The sequence below is a fragment of the Brassica rapa genome, chromosome A06 (genome assembly GCF_000309985.2).
Source record: "Brassica rapa cultivar Chiifu-401-42 chromosome A06, CAAS_Brap_v3.01, whole genome shotgun sequence".
NCBI lineage: Eukaryota > Viridiplantae > Streptophyta > Magnoliopsida > Brassicales > Brassicaceae > Brassica > Brassica rapa.
In genome coordinates this window covers 6,989,804-7,005,356 of record NC_024800.2, presented here as the reverse complement: position 1 = coordinate 7,005,356, position 15,553 = coordinate 6,989,804, and the positions used below count along the sequence as shown (strand labels likewise).

General features: G+C 35.1%; 3 protein-coding genes across 6 annotated transcripts; 1 reads left to right on the top strand and 2 right to left on the bottom strand.

Moving 5' to 3' along the window:
• The first annotated feature begins 6,382 nt into the window (after positions 1-6,382).
• Positions 6,383-8,644, top strand: LOC103872534 (protein IQ-DOMAIN 14). Of its 3 annotated transcripts, none has more exons than XM_009150952.3 (5): positions 6,383-6,985; positions 7,073-7,345; positions 7,426-7,620; positions 7,698-7,808; positions 7,888-8,644. In XM_009150952.3, exons 1-5 carry the CDS (start codon positions 6,920-6,922, stop codon positions 8,365-8,367), a joined length of 1,125 nt encoding a protein of 374 aa, XP_009149200.1. In that variant the 5' UTR covers positions 6,383-6,919; the 3' UTR covers positions 8,368-8,644. The 3 variants fall into 3 exon arrangements, with proteins under 3 accessions (XP_009149200.1, XP_009149199.1, XP_009149198.1); XM_009150951.3 differs by having other exon boundaries at positions 6,386-6,985; positions 7,076-7,345; positions 7,695-7,808; XM_009150950.3 differs by having other exon boundaries at positions 6,392-6,985; positions 7,695-7,808.
• A 29-nt stretch (positions 8,645-8,673) lies between these two features.
• On the bottom strand, positions 8,674-11,974 carry LOC103872533 (developmentally-regulated G-protein 1). The gene is made up of 12 exons (XM_009150949.3): positions 11,744-11,974; positions 11,292-11,389; positions 11,136-11,203; positions 10,758-10,834; positions 10,460-10,640; positions 10,289-10,345; positions 10,119-10,193; positions 9,844-9,963; positions 9,581-9,751; positions 9,329-9,442; positions 9,063-9,233; positions 8,674-8,957 (listed from the first exon to the last, which is right to left on the bottom strand). The coding sequence occupies exons 2-12, from the start codon at positions 11,359-11,361 to the stop codon at positions 8,862-8,864; spliced, it is 1,200 nt and encodes a 399-aa protein (XP_009149197.1). The 5' UTR covers positions 11,362-11,389; positions 11,744-11,974; the 3' UTR covers positions 8,674-8,861.
• On the bottom strand, positions 11,951-15,442 carry LOC103872532. Of its 2 annotated transcripts, none has more exons than XM_018652530.2 (8): positions 15,269-15,442; positions 14,736-14,903; positions 14,462-14,633; positions 13,370-14,316; positions 13,058-13,192; positions 12,524-12,826; positions 12,370-12,426; positions 11,951-12,275 (listed from the first exon to the last, which is right to left on the bottom strand). In XM_018652530.2, the coding sequence occupies exons 2-8, from the start codon at positions 14,862-14,864 to the stop codon at positions 12,132-12,134; spliced, it is 1,887 nt and encodes a 628-aa protein (XP_018508046.1). In that variant the 5' UTR covers positions 14,865-14,903; positions 15,269-15,442; the 3' UTR covers positions 11,951-12,131. The 2 variants fall into 2 exon arrangements, with proteins under 2 accessions (XP_018508046.1, XP_009149196.1); XM_009150948.3 differs by having other exon boundaries at positions 14,736-14,896.
• Between the last annotated feature and the right edge of the window lie 111 nt (positions 15,443-15,553).

The following is a 15,553-nucleotide window of genomic DNA, read 5'->3' as shown; positions in this document are numbered from 1 at the left end:
AGCCTTTAGAGTTAGCGTCATACCCAATGAAGATATACTTCTCACTTTTATCATCTAGTTTGCTCCGGTTCTCGTCTGGAACATGAGCGTGAGCAATGCTTCCAAAGACTCTTAGATGTGAGACTCCAGGCTTCCTTCCACTCCAAGCTTCTTGTGGTGTCTTTTCTAAAACACTCTTTGTTGGAGAACGGTTTGATATATAAACCGCACAAGCAACTGCTTCTGCCCACAACTCCTTTGGTAGCTTCTTACTCTTGAGCATGCTTCTTGCCATCTCAAGTATTGTCCTATTCTTTCTTTCTGCTACTCCATTTTGTTGAGGGGTTCTTGGCACCGTCAACTGTCTTCGAATTCCATTATCTTCACAATACTTCAGAAACTCCTTGGACATGAACTCTCCTCCTCGGTCCGATCTCATGGACTTGATCTTAAGACCACTTTCCTTCTCAACATGGGCTTTGAACTTTTTGAAAATTTCAAACACTTCTGATTTTTGTTTCAAAAAGTAAACCCATGTTTTTCTTGAAAAGTCATCGATAAAGAGAAGGAAGTAGTTACTCTTACCAAGTGAACTTGGTTTGATCGGACCACATACATCTGTATGTATGAGTTCTAGTGGCTTTCTTGCTCTTGTCTCCGACTCCTTTGGAAAACTCATCTTGAATTGCTTTCCAAGTAAGCAACCTTCACATACTTGATTTGGATGATTGATGCAAGGTAATCCTTTCACCATTTCTTTCTTGGAAAGTAGCTCTAAGCTTCCAAAGTTGAGATGCCCAAATCGAAGATGCCAAAGCCAAGATTCCTCCTTGTAGCACATCTTGAGACATCGTGCAATGTCATTTTGAATGTTTAGGACAAACATTCTATTACTTGACATCGGCACCTTTGTGATGAGATTATTTGCATTATCTCTTAAAGAAAGGCTATTATCCTTTAGTCGAATGTCATAACCTTTCTCTAAGAGTTGTCCTAGGCTCAAGATGTTGGTCTTCATGCTTGGAATGTAGTAAACGTTGGAAATGAATTGATGATCTCCATTCTTCAAGCGGATGAGAATATTTCCTTTACCTTTCACCTCCATCTTCGATTCATCTCCCAAAGCCACATTGGTTTTCACCGATTCATCAAGCTCCACGAACATGCTTTTATTTCCACACATGTGGTTGCTTGCACCACTATCAAGGTACCACTTGTGAACCTCATTTGGTTCATCCTTCTTGTAAGCCATCAACAGCATATCTTCTTCCTTACACCGTTCTTCAACATAGTTGGACTTCTCTTCAACTCTATTGTTGTATGGAGTTTTGCATTCAGAAGCATAATGTCCAAGCTTTCCGCAACTATAGCATTTGATGCTTGTTTTATCGTACCTTGATTTTGGGTTTCCTCTTCCACGACCTCTTGATGAATTCTCTCCTCTTTGGTTGAAGTTGTCTTCATATGGTCTCCAACCTCGTCCATTTACACCACGACCTCGTCCTCGGAAATGACCGCCACCACGTCTTGGATTGCTTCGGCCACTTTCTTCCTTGTGATCAATTCTCATCTTGAGAACTTGCTCCACAATATCTTCTTTCTTCTTCTTCTTTTCTTCATAAGCTTGTAGTGATCCAAGAAGTTGCTCCATCGTCATAGTCTCCAAGTCTTTTGTCTCTTCAATCACCGTAACAATGTGCTCGAATTTCGAATCCAATGATCTAAGAACTTTCTCCATGATTCTCACCTCATCTAACTTCTCACCATTTCTTTTTAGGTTATTAGTAACCGTCAAGACTCTTGAGAAGTAATCTGAGATGAGTTCTCCTTCCTTCATTTGTAATGCTTCAAATTCTCCTCTTAGAGTTTGAAGTCGTACCTTCTTAACTTGTTCCGCTCCCTTGTAAGATGTCCGAAGCTTGTCCCATGCTTCTTTGGACGTCTTTGCACCAGCAACCTTCTCAAATGTATCTTCATCTAATCCTTGATAGATTAGACAGAGAGCCTTCTTGTCTCTCTTCCTTGAATCTCTCAAACCATCTTTTTGAGTTTGAGATAGACCACCATCATTCTCCGGTTCATTGAAGCCTTTCTCGACTATCTCCCACACATCATGTGCTCCTAAGATAGCCATCATCCTAAGACTCCAATTGTCATAGTTGCTCTTAGTGAGCAATGGAACTTGGAGGGGAACACCACTATTTGCCATCTTCAAAGGGAATTTGTAGCTCTGATACCACTTTGTTGGAATGAAAAACTTTATAAAGATGGAGAAAGTGTTTTAGGTGTTTGAAAAGAAAGTGTTTTGTGTGAAGAAGAAAGTTTTTTTATAACTTACAAGAAGATTCTTATTACTTAGATGATTCTTACAAACTTGGATACTTCTTGATAATCCAAAATGAGAAGAGAGTGGAGGTATTTATAGCCTCCATTATACAAAATATCTGAAATATTTTAATCTTAAATCTAGATAATTCTACCATAATATCTAGATTATTTTATTCTAATTATCTAGATTTTTCTATAACAATATCTAGATTTTTTTTTAACTTAAGGAGGTGGAAGATTATTCTAGAATTTTGGTTAAGGTTTTGGATCAACACATGATTAGCCCAATAATGCTTAACCCAAATCAAGTTTACTTTTCAACAAGTTTGAGGAGTGTGAAAACAAGAACATTTGGTGCTCGGTGATTATGCTTGAAAGAGGTGGTGGCGGGGACGATGTTTGGGGACACGTTGAGTGGGCTAGCGTTGTGCGCATCGTTCCCAGTTCATACGTTTTCTTGCGCTGTCGACAGGTATGGGCTTGATCATGCTTTGGTTCTGGCCATTGACAACGCATTTTGGCTTCAAAGTTGCAAACTTCTTCGGTTGATTATATTTTATATGTAATGATTTATGTTATGTTATCCCATTCCTTGGCTTTTCTCATCACTTTTCAGTACCCAAATCTTGGTTTAATCCCCATAAACTGACACTAAAAATTATTATTAGCTGTTCATCTTCACAAAGACTACAAGAGTAACTCAATACTACAAAAAAAAAAGAGTTTGAGAGAGGGAATACTTTCTTGTGCTTAAAGTATAGTACGAAACCAAAATACAAAAGAAACTGACTTCTAAAATATTATTTCTGTATCATATTAAGTGTCATTTTGACCTTATGCACACAAATTAAGAAAACAATTAATTTTGTATATTTCATATATAAAAACACAATTACCATATTTCAACCAATAGAAAAATAAATTACTGCATAAAATTAATAAATTTTGCATTGAAAATCGAAAACGACACTTATTTTGTAACGAAATTTTTTTCCTACAACGACACTTAATATGAAATGGAGGGAGTAATATAGAGATTTTTTTTTTTGATCAATACCTAATAGCTCATTTAATTTATACTAGATTTGGACCCGCACAACAGTGCGGGTATTAATTTTCATGTTTATATATATATTACATAATTAGAATATATTTTTAAAGTTACTTATATATTTAAATGTTTATATATAACTATCTTAAATATAACAATTTGATAGTTTTCATGCTGTAAGTTAATTGATTATTTCAAATCATCACATATATATTTGGTATCTTTTATTATATATATTTTAAAATTATTTTTTATTCAATTATTATGATCCTGATCCGTAATTCAAAGCGCTAGATTTCCTTTATCAGTATTTTTGTATGTTTATTCATTTAAGATAATAACTATATATATATATATATAAAAGTTTAAGATAAGTTAATTTTATACATGAATTATCTAATTTACTAATGTTAACCCGTTCTACCAACATATTATATTTCTAGCATAAATTTTTAATGTTTGTCAAAATAAAATATATTAATTTATCAATTTAAAATAATTTTATCATATTTAGTTAAATACAATTTTTTATTTTAAAATGATAGATATAACTATAAAATAGTAAAATTTGATATAGTGTTTTTCATTTTATAAAAGATAACTGATTATTTGTATAATAACATTAATATATAATAAAATATATATATTAATGTATAATAACATTAATTTTATTACTAATTACAAAATTAGAGAAAATATTTATATACAATTTTTGATAATTAAGATATTGCTATAACGTTTTTCAACACATTTGTTAAGAAAATTAAATATTTATATTTATATTTTAAATTAAAAGATATCAAATTATATTATGATTTCAGCAGTTAAAAGATTATATATTAGCATTAAAGAAATACATTTACTACAAATTTTAAATGATGATTCAAATAAAAATATCACACATGAATCAAGGTGAGTTTGTTAACCAATCCGGGTTTTTAGGAGTCGATGTTATATTAGGAATGATATTATTAATCCATCTTATTAGTAATAAATGAATGATAACTGATTTTTAGGGAGGGTCAATTTTTTTAAAAATCATACATGAATCAAAGTTGTGACTCATGTTTTAATATATAAGATTAGTATATATTATAATATATATGTGTCTATCAATTTTTAAAACATAATAAGCTTACTGTATATTTTTTTTCCATTGAATAGATTGTTTCATACTTTCACATGTATTTGTACCTTCTTCTATATATATATTTTCGGATTATTATTTCATTATTAAAATCATAACTATATATATAAAGATTAGTAAAATATTGTTTTATTGTCATATTCAAAGATATTGTAATATTTCACAAATTTAGAAAGTTTTTAAGAAATTAAAATTTTCGTTTCAAAGATTTATATTATCGAGTAAATAATTAAACATTTAATTTTTGTTTAGTTTTTAAAATAAACTATATAGTTTAAAATTTGTTTTCATTGGTTTAAGGTATTAAAGATTAATCATTGTTAGATAATATGATTTTTGTTATTTAACAAAAAAATCTTTACAATTTTAAAAGTTAACTTCGAAAAATATTTAAATATTCTGCATATAGAGGTATAGTATTACAACATTAAATTATATTTATTTTATTTATACTATATATAAATCTAATGGACCATCTATTTTTAAATTTAATTATTGATAGCCCAATAAAAAATTTTTGTAGGCTCAAAATTTAAGTGATAAAGTTAGATATTAAATGTAACATGACTTTTTAGGAATAGGTCCATTAAGTCTATTTAAAAAAAAATCACACATGAATCAAGGTTGTGACTTCTATTTTAATATATAAGACTAGATTTTGACCCGCGCTTTCAAAGCGCGGAATTATTTTCGAAACATTCCAAATTTATTTGATATAAATTTGTATTTTAATTGTATCTACATTTAGATATTACAAATGAAACATTATATTCAATGTTTTGAAACCCGACCCGACCCGCAGTTATGTAATCCATTTTAGTTTTAAAAAAAAATTCTTATTTAAAAATTCTATAAAACCCGTAACAACCGCTAAAACCCGAGATCTGGTTATCGATTGAAATGATAGATGACCCAATATGTAATCAGGTTTGATTTAATATTATATTTAGAGTATTGTAATATATATTCATGAACGTTCAGATGAATAGAGAATATATTATGAAATTGATATTCCAATTTTAATACAATTTTAGTCCAACTAAAATTCCATCTTGTTAATGGATTAATATTTGAGTGGATGCATACTAAAAATAAAATAGATTTGAGCATCAATAATGTGTATACGTCAATTACAAATTAATGATTTACGTTTGCAAAAAAATACAATTGTTTATTTAGTTAGTTTACTTTTGTTATTCACATATTATTAGATACTTTTTGATGTTTTGTCTATGGCTTATTTTAAATTTAAAAGTTAATTTCATTATTCGCATTAGAAATGTAAATATTTATTATTTTAATTTTGATATATATTTTTATTATATTTAGTTCTTAATTTTTTCTAATATATATATATAATTATATTTTTAAACAATTAAAATATCGACTCTTACTCTCTGGCTTCGATTTATGTTAATGTAATGTTTTATGATATATTTGTGTTAATATATTTGTTCAATTAGTTTATATTTGATATATATATTACATGTCTGTTTGAGTAACCCGTAAAAAATATATTCATTAAACTATCAATAGTAACATGTTTCATCATATAATTTCTATTAATATTTATTTTATAATATATATTTATATATATTTTAATACTCTAACTGTAAGAATTATATTTTTATGTATTTGGTGAGGGTTTTGAACAATTTTTTTTTTTTGCATTTGAATTAATATATAGTTGTATATATACCAATGAATAGACATATATATAATTATTTATTACATTAATAACTAAAATATAATTGATTAGTTATTTGAATTTCAAATTAATATAAATTAAATTCATTAGTTTAAAAAATAATAGATTAGTTAGTTAGTTCCTTAATTTTAGGTATGATGTATATTTAACAATTAAATTAGATATGAGTAAATAATAGAAAATATAATTAAATATAATGATCTAACCTAGACTATTTGTAAGTAGATAAAAATTGTTTCTGTTTTAATAGTATTGATTTTTACAAGAAACTTAATCCTAGCAGAAATCATTTTCCAAAGGCCCATAAGGCCATAACATGTGGTGTTAGTTTGGAACCGTCTCGACCCTGACCGGACCCAACCCGTTCCCAGAATTTGGATTGTCCCACGAACTTGTGGGGGCTAAAATTGAGAACTGGTAAACAATAGTGGTTTAACAAAAGTTTAGGAAGCGTTATTAATTTCCCCCCTAAAGAAAGAACAAATTAAAGTTTTACCGTTATTTTAAAAAGAAATTGCCTTCGTTCCCTCAAAAATTCAAATTTCAAAAACGTCCTTTCTCTCTTCTTTCCTCTTTTAACACTGCTAACTTTTGTCAACATCATTCCCATTCACACAACCAAATCCACGGACCAGTCTTTCCCCAACAGCTTCCAAAGTTTTGATTTTTGTAAGAACCAACGAGCCAAAGTTTCGATTTTGATCAGATGGGCGGGTCAGGAAACTGGATCAAGTCACTATTATCTCACAGAAAACACGTTGATGATCATCAGGTGATCCCTCAATCTCTTGAATGTTTATAGATATCTCTTCTCTTGTCTACTCTTAACAAACATGTTGTCTTGTTATCTTTATTCCAGCAGGAGAAGTTAAGCAGCAAGAAGAAGTGGAAGCTGTGGAGGCTTTCATCTGAGAGCTTCACATCTTCCTCCTCCTCCTCCAAGGAGTGTTTTCTCAACCGCCGTGGAAGCTACGGACTTTCTTCTCTAGGCTCAGAGCCACCGTCCTTCTCTGCCGACGAGGCTTTCGCTGTGGCAATGGCAGCTCTCATTCGAGCTCCTCCCAAGGATTTCTTGTTGGTTAAGAGAGAATGGGCTTCCACAAGAATCCAAGCTGCCTTTCGTGCTTTCCTGGTATATAGTATTGGCTCACTGTTATGTTTCTGATTCTTTTTTATTTAAAAGCTCTATGTTTTGCTCTTTTTGTTGTTCAGGCAAGACAGGCGTTTAGAGCTTTGAAGGCTGTAGTGAGAATCCAGGCGATATTTCGTGGTAGACAAGTTAGGAAACAAGCAGCTGTTACACTCAGGTGTATGCAAGCTCTTGTTCGTGTTCAGTCTCGTGTAAGAGCTCATCGCAGAGCGCCTTCTGACTCAACTGAACTTAAAGATCCTGCAAAGCAGAGCGAGGTAAAGATTCAAAGCTTGGGAGTAACTTTTGAGCTAAGAGTATTAAAACACTTATATGGGAGATGTTTTTGTAGAAGAGTTGGTGTGGTAGCCCGAGAAGTATCAAGGAAGTGAAAACAAAGTTACAAATGAAGCAAGAAGGAGCTATTAAGAGGGAGAGAGCTATGGTGTATGCTCTCACACATCAGGTTGGTGTATGTCAATTCAAAACAGAAACCTCTAGACTGCAATAATGTCTGAATGAGTTTGTTTTGGTTGTTTTGGCAGTCGAGGGCGTGTCCAAGTCCAAACGCAAGATCTATTAAGAATCATGGTTTGCGCAAGAGTGGTCCTGGTTGGAACTGGTCTGAGAAATGCAGTGACAGCAGCGTATCGTCTGAACACGAGACTGTAAAAGTCAGGAAGAACAATCTTACTTCAACTCGAGTTCTTGCTAGACCACCCCATCTTCTTCTTCCTCAGGTTTTGTCTGGCACGAGTTCAGATTCTTTACATGACGAGACATCAACCTCGTCAACATCTCAATCACCAGTTGCATTCTCCGGCAGGGGACTTGAAAGTGGCGGGTATTATCGGAAGCCGAGCTACATGAGCCTGACACAATCTACTCAAGCCAAGCAGAGAGGATCAGGATCATCTTCCAATGGTGATGCAAGAAGCAGTGCTGGTTCAGACCAGTGTAGTGATCTATACCCGCCAGAGATAATGACTGGAAGACATCTCTGGGCTAAGAGCCAGCGAAGCTAAAGAAACGAGTTATGTTTGGTTCTTTTCAAGTCAGTTTCAACAGCCTGTTGGCTTCTCTTTGTCTTGTTTCAGGAACGGTTCCTGTGAAACATATACACGAATTATATAGATACAGAAACAGCTTCTGTTTACCCTTTACATATAAGGGTATTGATGTGAGTTATTTGAGCTTGTAGTGTTTGGCTACTTAAGCCACTTCTCAGTAACTTGGAATCTGAGTCGATTTTGTTCCTAATTGTTTGTTTAAACCTTCACTATGAATGCATTTCAACTTTTACTTGAATATATCAAGAACATGAAGCAGGCTTGTCAAAATCAAAAATATAACTTATGAAAAAGAGTGAATGTGAAATTGTATTCTTGAAAAAGTAAATGGTTCGAAAACTTATACTGTGAGAGAAGGCAAAAATGATTCAGATACAACATAGTACAATCATACTCAGCTTGACAACGATGGTGAAGATGTGTGTATGGGGATCACTGAGCATTTGAGTTTATTGCTTAAGAGGAGCTTTCTTCTCTCGGTCTGCAATTCTAGCAGGGGCATTAGAGTGTGACTTGAAACGGCCTCTTCCTCCTTCGTCTCTCTCCTACAGATTCCAGAATCAACAGTATAAGTTTAGATAGTCTCGTCATCATGGCACAGAGATTATATTATATAATTTGAGCCATTAGAAATATTTTCGTGTATGTACCTTTTTCTTGACAACCTGAACAACATCTTCGTCTTCAAGATGCTGAGAAAGACCACAATTCTGAGGGTTGTGTCTTGCGCTTGTGCCCCACACAAGAGCATACTTCATATCCTTCACCAAAGTCCTGTGGACGTGGTTACAGAAGTCTTCAACTGTGCAGCCACCTCGATCCTGATGAATCAGACAAGTAATCAAAGATGGATATTAATGCTGTGGACAAGTTTCAAGGGTGTCTTGCAATGAGGAAAAAAAAGAGATACACTTACAGATGAGAGGACAAAAGGCTCATCAAAATCTGGTTGCTGGCCCTGAGGCTTCGAGTAAACTCTCACAAGGCCCATTTCGTCCCACATCCTTGCAAGTAGTCTGTCCAAGTTTAGCTGTTTCAAGCAAGAAAGGCACTCACAAAATTTGAAAATGTCATAAACAGAATGCACAGGGAAATTAAAACAAGACCGAATTGAAGTTTTAGCATTTGGTATCCTTGCAGACTGGTCTTTTCAATGTAATTAACTTGCCTTTAGATTGCAGCTAATAACGATGGAATTGGGCTGCCGTGCAAGTCTATCCACATCATCAATTCCAACAACATCAATTTTGTTGTAGACATACACACACTTAATATATTTGCGATTTCCTTCAATGACATCAATGAAGTCATCCACTGTGGCATTCTCACGAAATAGCACCTGAAATACTCATGACCAATTTCATTTAGAAGTCTGCGAGGAAAGCAAAAACTAGCTTTAAAAAAAACGAGATTAAAAATGGAGCCTCGTACCTCAGCATTGTGAATTTTGTATTCATGAAGGATCTGATAACAGAGCTTCTCATCAATGTGAGTCAAGGGTGCTGTAGTGTTGAAAGAGATTCCACCAGTCTTTTTCTTCTTAAAGTATATCTATTGTACAGAAAAAGCAAAAATACAAAATCAAGTTCCAGGGACAAAGAAACCAGGTTCAGTGGAGCACATGGAAGCGAACCAGAAGTAATTTAGACTTCAAAGTACTAGATGCTACATCTGTAATTTGACCAAGTTTCTCAATGGAGATTTACCTGTGGAGGCTTTTTATTCAGCCGCAAGCCCACTGCCTCAAGTTCCTTAGTCAGAATTTGCCTGTGTCCTTCACTCTAATATTTTTTTGAAGAGAGAAAACAATAAGGTTACTAATGACTGCAGCATAAATCAAACAGCAATTCACAACGGCAGCCACACTGCGACTAACCTTTGAGGCATCAAGAACCATCAATACAAGATCGGAAGACTTTGCAACAGCAATAACCTGAGAAATAAGTAGTCATAATCAAAGTTCGTATCATCCTGATTATATTTTTCGGGTTGGCAAGAAACTTAGGATGATATAACCAATAAGAAAATCAAGGGACTGGATTTCAACCTGCCTTCCTCGCCCCTTTCCTTCCGAAGCACCTTCAATAATACCAGGAAGATCGAGAAGCTGAATCTTCGTGTCGTTGTAGTGAATCACTCCAGGGATACATGTAAGTGTTGTAAATTCATACGAGGCTGCTTCAGAATGCGTTCCAGTCAACATTGTCAAAAGCGTGGACTTTCCAACACTGCAAAGTAACAACCAGTTCCATCAGTTTCCCTAAACAATACTTCTAACGGATCAACATAACTTTACAAAAGTGGAAAATATTTGTTAATGAGTATAAGAATCAAAGAAACTCGACCTTGGAAATCCTATGAGTGCAACACGTCCATGACCATACTTGGTAACTTCAAAACCTTCCCCGCCTCCACTAGCACCCTGAGACGGAAATATAAAAGACAATTACAAACTAAAGCAGTTGTGAGAGAATTATTTGAAGCTCTACTTCAAGAACACGCAGCATTCATTTGTACAAGTAGTCACAAAGTAGAAAACTCGCAGTAGATATTTAGTCCTAAATAGGCAAAGCTAAGGTGAAAAAACAAGCGAGCCACTCACAGTCCATTTTAGAAGTAAACAAACATCAACAGCTGGGAAAACAACAAAGATCATCCAATCCAAGTAAGAAAATAATCAAAAAGTTGCTTCAAAAAACCATAGTCTTTAGTTAAGGGCTTACTTTTGGAGGCTCCAGAAGTTGTGTCCTGAGCTTTGCAATCTTTGCCTTGAGCTGACCAAGATGATACTCTGTGCATCACGTAAAACATTATCAAATCAGTATAGAGGCTCAACCACATGAAAAAAACTGATGGTGTATATGTTGTAAAAGAGGAACCTGTAGCTTTGTTCTTCTGGGTCCGGGCCATCTCGGCCTCGATTTCTTTAATCCTTTCGATGATCCCCATTCTGCTTCAGCTCCTTCTGCTACTATCACTAAAGAGAAGAAAGTATAAAAAGAAGTAGATTTATAAGACTCAGAATCATAAAAGTTCATACATTAGTAGACAGCTTAACCACTGAATCAATAACTCACTCTAAATCAACACCAATAATATCCATAGGCTTATAAAGCTTTTCGATTGATATTTTTCTTAAATTAGCATATACCTATCAAATGAAATCGATCCAGTACAGAATTTAATCGACAAAAGGCGAAAGCAATTGTCTAATCGAGCTCAAACATACGAGAATTATATCAAACGAGCAGGATTCAAATAAATAAATGCGATTTCTACTACAAATAATGATATCTATGAACAAGTTGGAAGGATTCGATGTGCGACTCACAGTGGAATCAATCGATGAAGGCGATCTCCGGAAGAGAGAGAGAGGAGAGAGAGCACGAGCGTAAGAGCAATAGGGCGTACAAAAAGTTCATGGGCCCATTTAAGCCGTAATAGGCCCATTATTAAATTCGATGCTTATAAGCCTGTTTCTGTGAAACGCGGCGTTTTAGTATGGGATTTGATTTTAACCGAACCGATATAAAACCCATGACAGATTCAACATTTAGCATATATCAGAAAACCGTTGTTCCATACACCGGTTTATAAGCCGGTTTAACCACAAAAGCTACCTTCGGGATTAAAAGCCTAACGAAATCAAAAAAGTAAAATAAGTCAAAAGCTCAGATTTTCCGCGGTAAATATATTTTAGGTTTAATACGAAAACCTTCCTACAAGAAACCGTGTCTTGATGATGCCTTCACCATTCTAGCCTTCCTTGCCGGTGAAACATGTGATTTCTTCTGAGAAAGCTCTTTTACCTGTGACAGAACCTGACTTGGAATAGCCATCGACCCATATTTTCTCATACTCCCCTGCACAAACACAACCATTAACAGGTTTAGAGACTCAAAAACCGCAGTTGGTAGATTCTGTTTTCTGAACTTGAACATGTGGGGAAGTGCTAACCATTTTGTTTGAAGGAGCACGAGCAAAACATGCTTTGAGTAGATTTCGCCATTTGTCCTGTCAAAAGAGACACTTGTAGTTAAAGGAAAAGTTACAACGAGGATTAAAAATATTAAGAAGAGAAAGAGTTTAATTAGTTCAATCGAAGCAAAACCTTGAGATCCACTGGGGTACGATGCGGGAATGATGAATATGAAAGCTTTTTGATCACAGACCATTTCCCAACTCCGTATTTGGACACACCTTCCACTAGGTTCTTAACCTCAGAGAGAGACCAAGCTCTATGATGTTTCCTTCTCATTGCACTTTGCGTGATTGGTCGATCAACGCGATTATAAGTACTGTCGTCTGAGCTATCTCCAGATGAGTCCATGTACTCTGGCTCCATGATGTCTTCATCCACCTCCCTGAGTTTAGGCTTTGAATGGTCCTTGTAGCTCTGATCATTAGTAGTTATCTGCATTTGTGGATCAAGAACGCAATGAGCAACTAACTGTATCATACCATGAATCAAATCCATCCAAAATATCCGGCATAACTTTAGGAGAGTCCAAGATCAACGATGCTTCCTCAAAGTTTGAGAGACTCTTTTGATAGATAGAATCACAATAATATGGATTATATTATATTGATATTTTTTTTTCTCTTAATCAGTGATGAAGCTATAAATAAGATAAAGTGTACTTACTTTTTTCTGGACAGGTCCAGAAACAGATTTGACACCTGAAACTCGCTTCACGTCATTGTTCAACTGAGATTGGCTTAGATTCAGGTCACTCTCTTCTGGATTACCTTTCACCTCCCATAAACCGGAATTAAATTCCTGCAAGATGTTCAGATAATCTGTGTTATCCTTAATTACTTTGACAACACCAAAGAGAAAACTAAAAGATCATGCCATGTTTTAAATCTTTCCACAGTGTGTAGTAACAGGAATGAATCTAGCACATGCCACATAAATGGAAAGGTTTTGATAGCTTATAGTAACAAAGAGACATACCCCAAGAGCCATTATGTTTTCCCTGGGACGGCTTCTCCTCACATGAGAAACATAGGGAACCTGAATTATGGAACCACCAAGAGACACCATCCTGGTTACAACAACTCTTCTTCCTGAAGAAACGGTGTTAATAGACCTCTCATCTTTTGAAGGGATCGGTGACTCTTTACTTTGCTGCTTTTCATCATCAACTTTTGAAATCTCTTCGATATATCTCCTTGTAGCCTTCCTAACTCTTTTCGCAGATCTATATTCACCTTCAAAATCTTCATTTCCAGAATAGTGATCCACAAAAGCTTCAACAGGACTATAACCAAAATCATTTGGATGCCTCTTTATGCAATCAGGACTAGCTCTTCCTTCATCAAAAGTATCCTTGCTAAAAGCAACAACCATATCACTATCTTGACCTCCAAGAATCAGTTTAGTGTCATCAACTGTCAGGCTAGTTGTTGGGATAACACATGGGTTAATCCGTCCCATCTTGATCTTCCTTTCGAGCCAGAGTTTGTCCTTGCAAGTAGTTTCACGACCAAACGTGGCTCTGAATGTATCTTGCAATGCTTTAATCGAAAGATTACCCAAGCATATCTCCTCTGTATCTCTAGAAGCTCCAGGGGTTGAGGCAGTTGTTGACAATGCAGGTGCTTTAGGACTACCACCTGCAGCATTTGAGTATGGTGACACATCCATAGGTTGATCTATACCACATCCATCTGATGAAAAACAAACAGGTTCCTGCAGCAGAACTTCGGATAGGACAAACTCCTCATCCCCAGGCAACTCATTAGAGCTATGATAGTTGGTATCCAGAAGAGTAAAAGGCATCTGAGATCCATACACCAACTCCTCTTTAGACTGCAAAAGTTCCAAAGGTGGAGGACAGACCTCAAGCCGGGAGTTCAAATTTTCTGTATATGCTTCTGCAGTCTCCAACTGGAAAAAGCCTGGATTCAATAACTGAGTTGGATAAGGAAACTTATCGCCAAGAGGCATACATGATCCCAAAATAAAAAAGACAAGTAAACCCTTTTAGTGCAGTCCTAAGGAATTCTACTCGTATAATATGCTTAGGAGTGATTGTGACCGAACCTTCTAAACTATCTAGCTGCAGAAACTGAGAAGGCGAGCCTTCATCGGTAATATACTCATATTGTCCAGGATCCGGTACAACAGAAATATCATTCTCGTTGTTCTCGACCAAGTCCTTGACCTCCAACATTTCTTCATCAGTTGCAGGAACCAGTCTTCCATCTTGTGCAACCTAATGGTGATTCACATAACCAGCCTCAGATCAAAATACTGAAAAAGTCTAAGACTTGTAATGGCATTTTAGTCATAGTTCTCAGTTCCAACTTGAACATACCCTAACAAGCTTGTAGACAACAGGATTTTCAATTTGATTTGATGAAGAGAGTGATGCGCCACTAGTCTGATCAACAGCGTCTTGAAACATCTCTCCATAGTCTTCCACAGAGCCAACCATTGTTCCCATATATTATTACTCTACCCAATGCAGCTTCAAATCTACACACCAGAACCACATTAACAAAAGGAATAAGCAAACTCTGCACAATAATCTATATTCAAGGGTACAAAAAGACTCTCCTACACACTAATACCATAACTGATGAGTCAAAACTCTATCTTTACTCTTAGAGACCTCTAATAGAGACACCATCTACAAAAATTTACAGAAAGTTTTGAACTTTGAGCTACCCTTTCTCAAATTCTTGTAGAAATTGCATGTTGCAGTCCTAAAAATCAAGTCTTTGGCAGATTCTAACTCGAAATAGAGGTAATAAAACAAACCCAACACTGAAATCTCAGGAAAGCATTATCAAAAAGTTACTAAAAAACAGCAGAAACACACAGTAACGAGTGTGTCCGGGAGTTTACCGGAGAAGTCGAACGGAGAAGATACCGAGCTCGAAGTTTCACCGGAGAGAGAAGCTTTCCGAGTAAGCAAAACAAAAAAAAAAGTTTTGGAAATTTTTGTGTTCTGCTTTTTCTTTGTTTTTTTTTGGCTCGCTTTCGCCTTTTGTTTCCCCCTAGTACACACTGTGTAATTACAGGTCCGGATTCCAAAGCCTTTTTATTAGCTCGATTCTATAATGCCAGTTGGGATCCGCATTGTTCTGCGGGAAGCTCCAAGATGCTTCCACGTCAGTCAAAAGAAAAAAA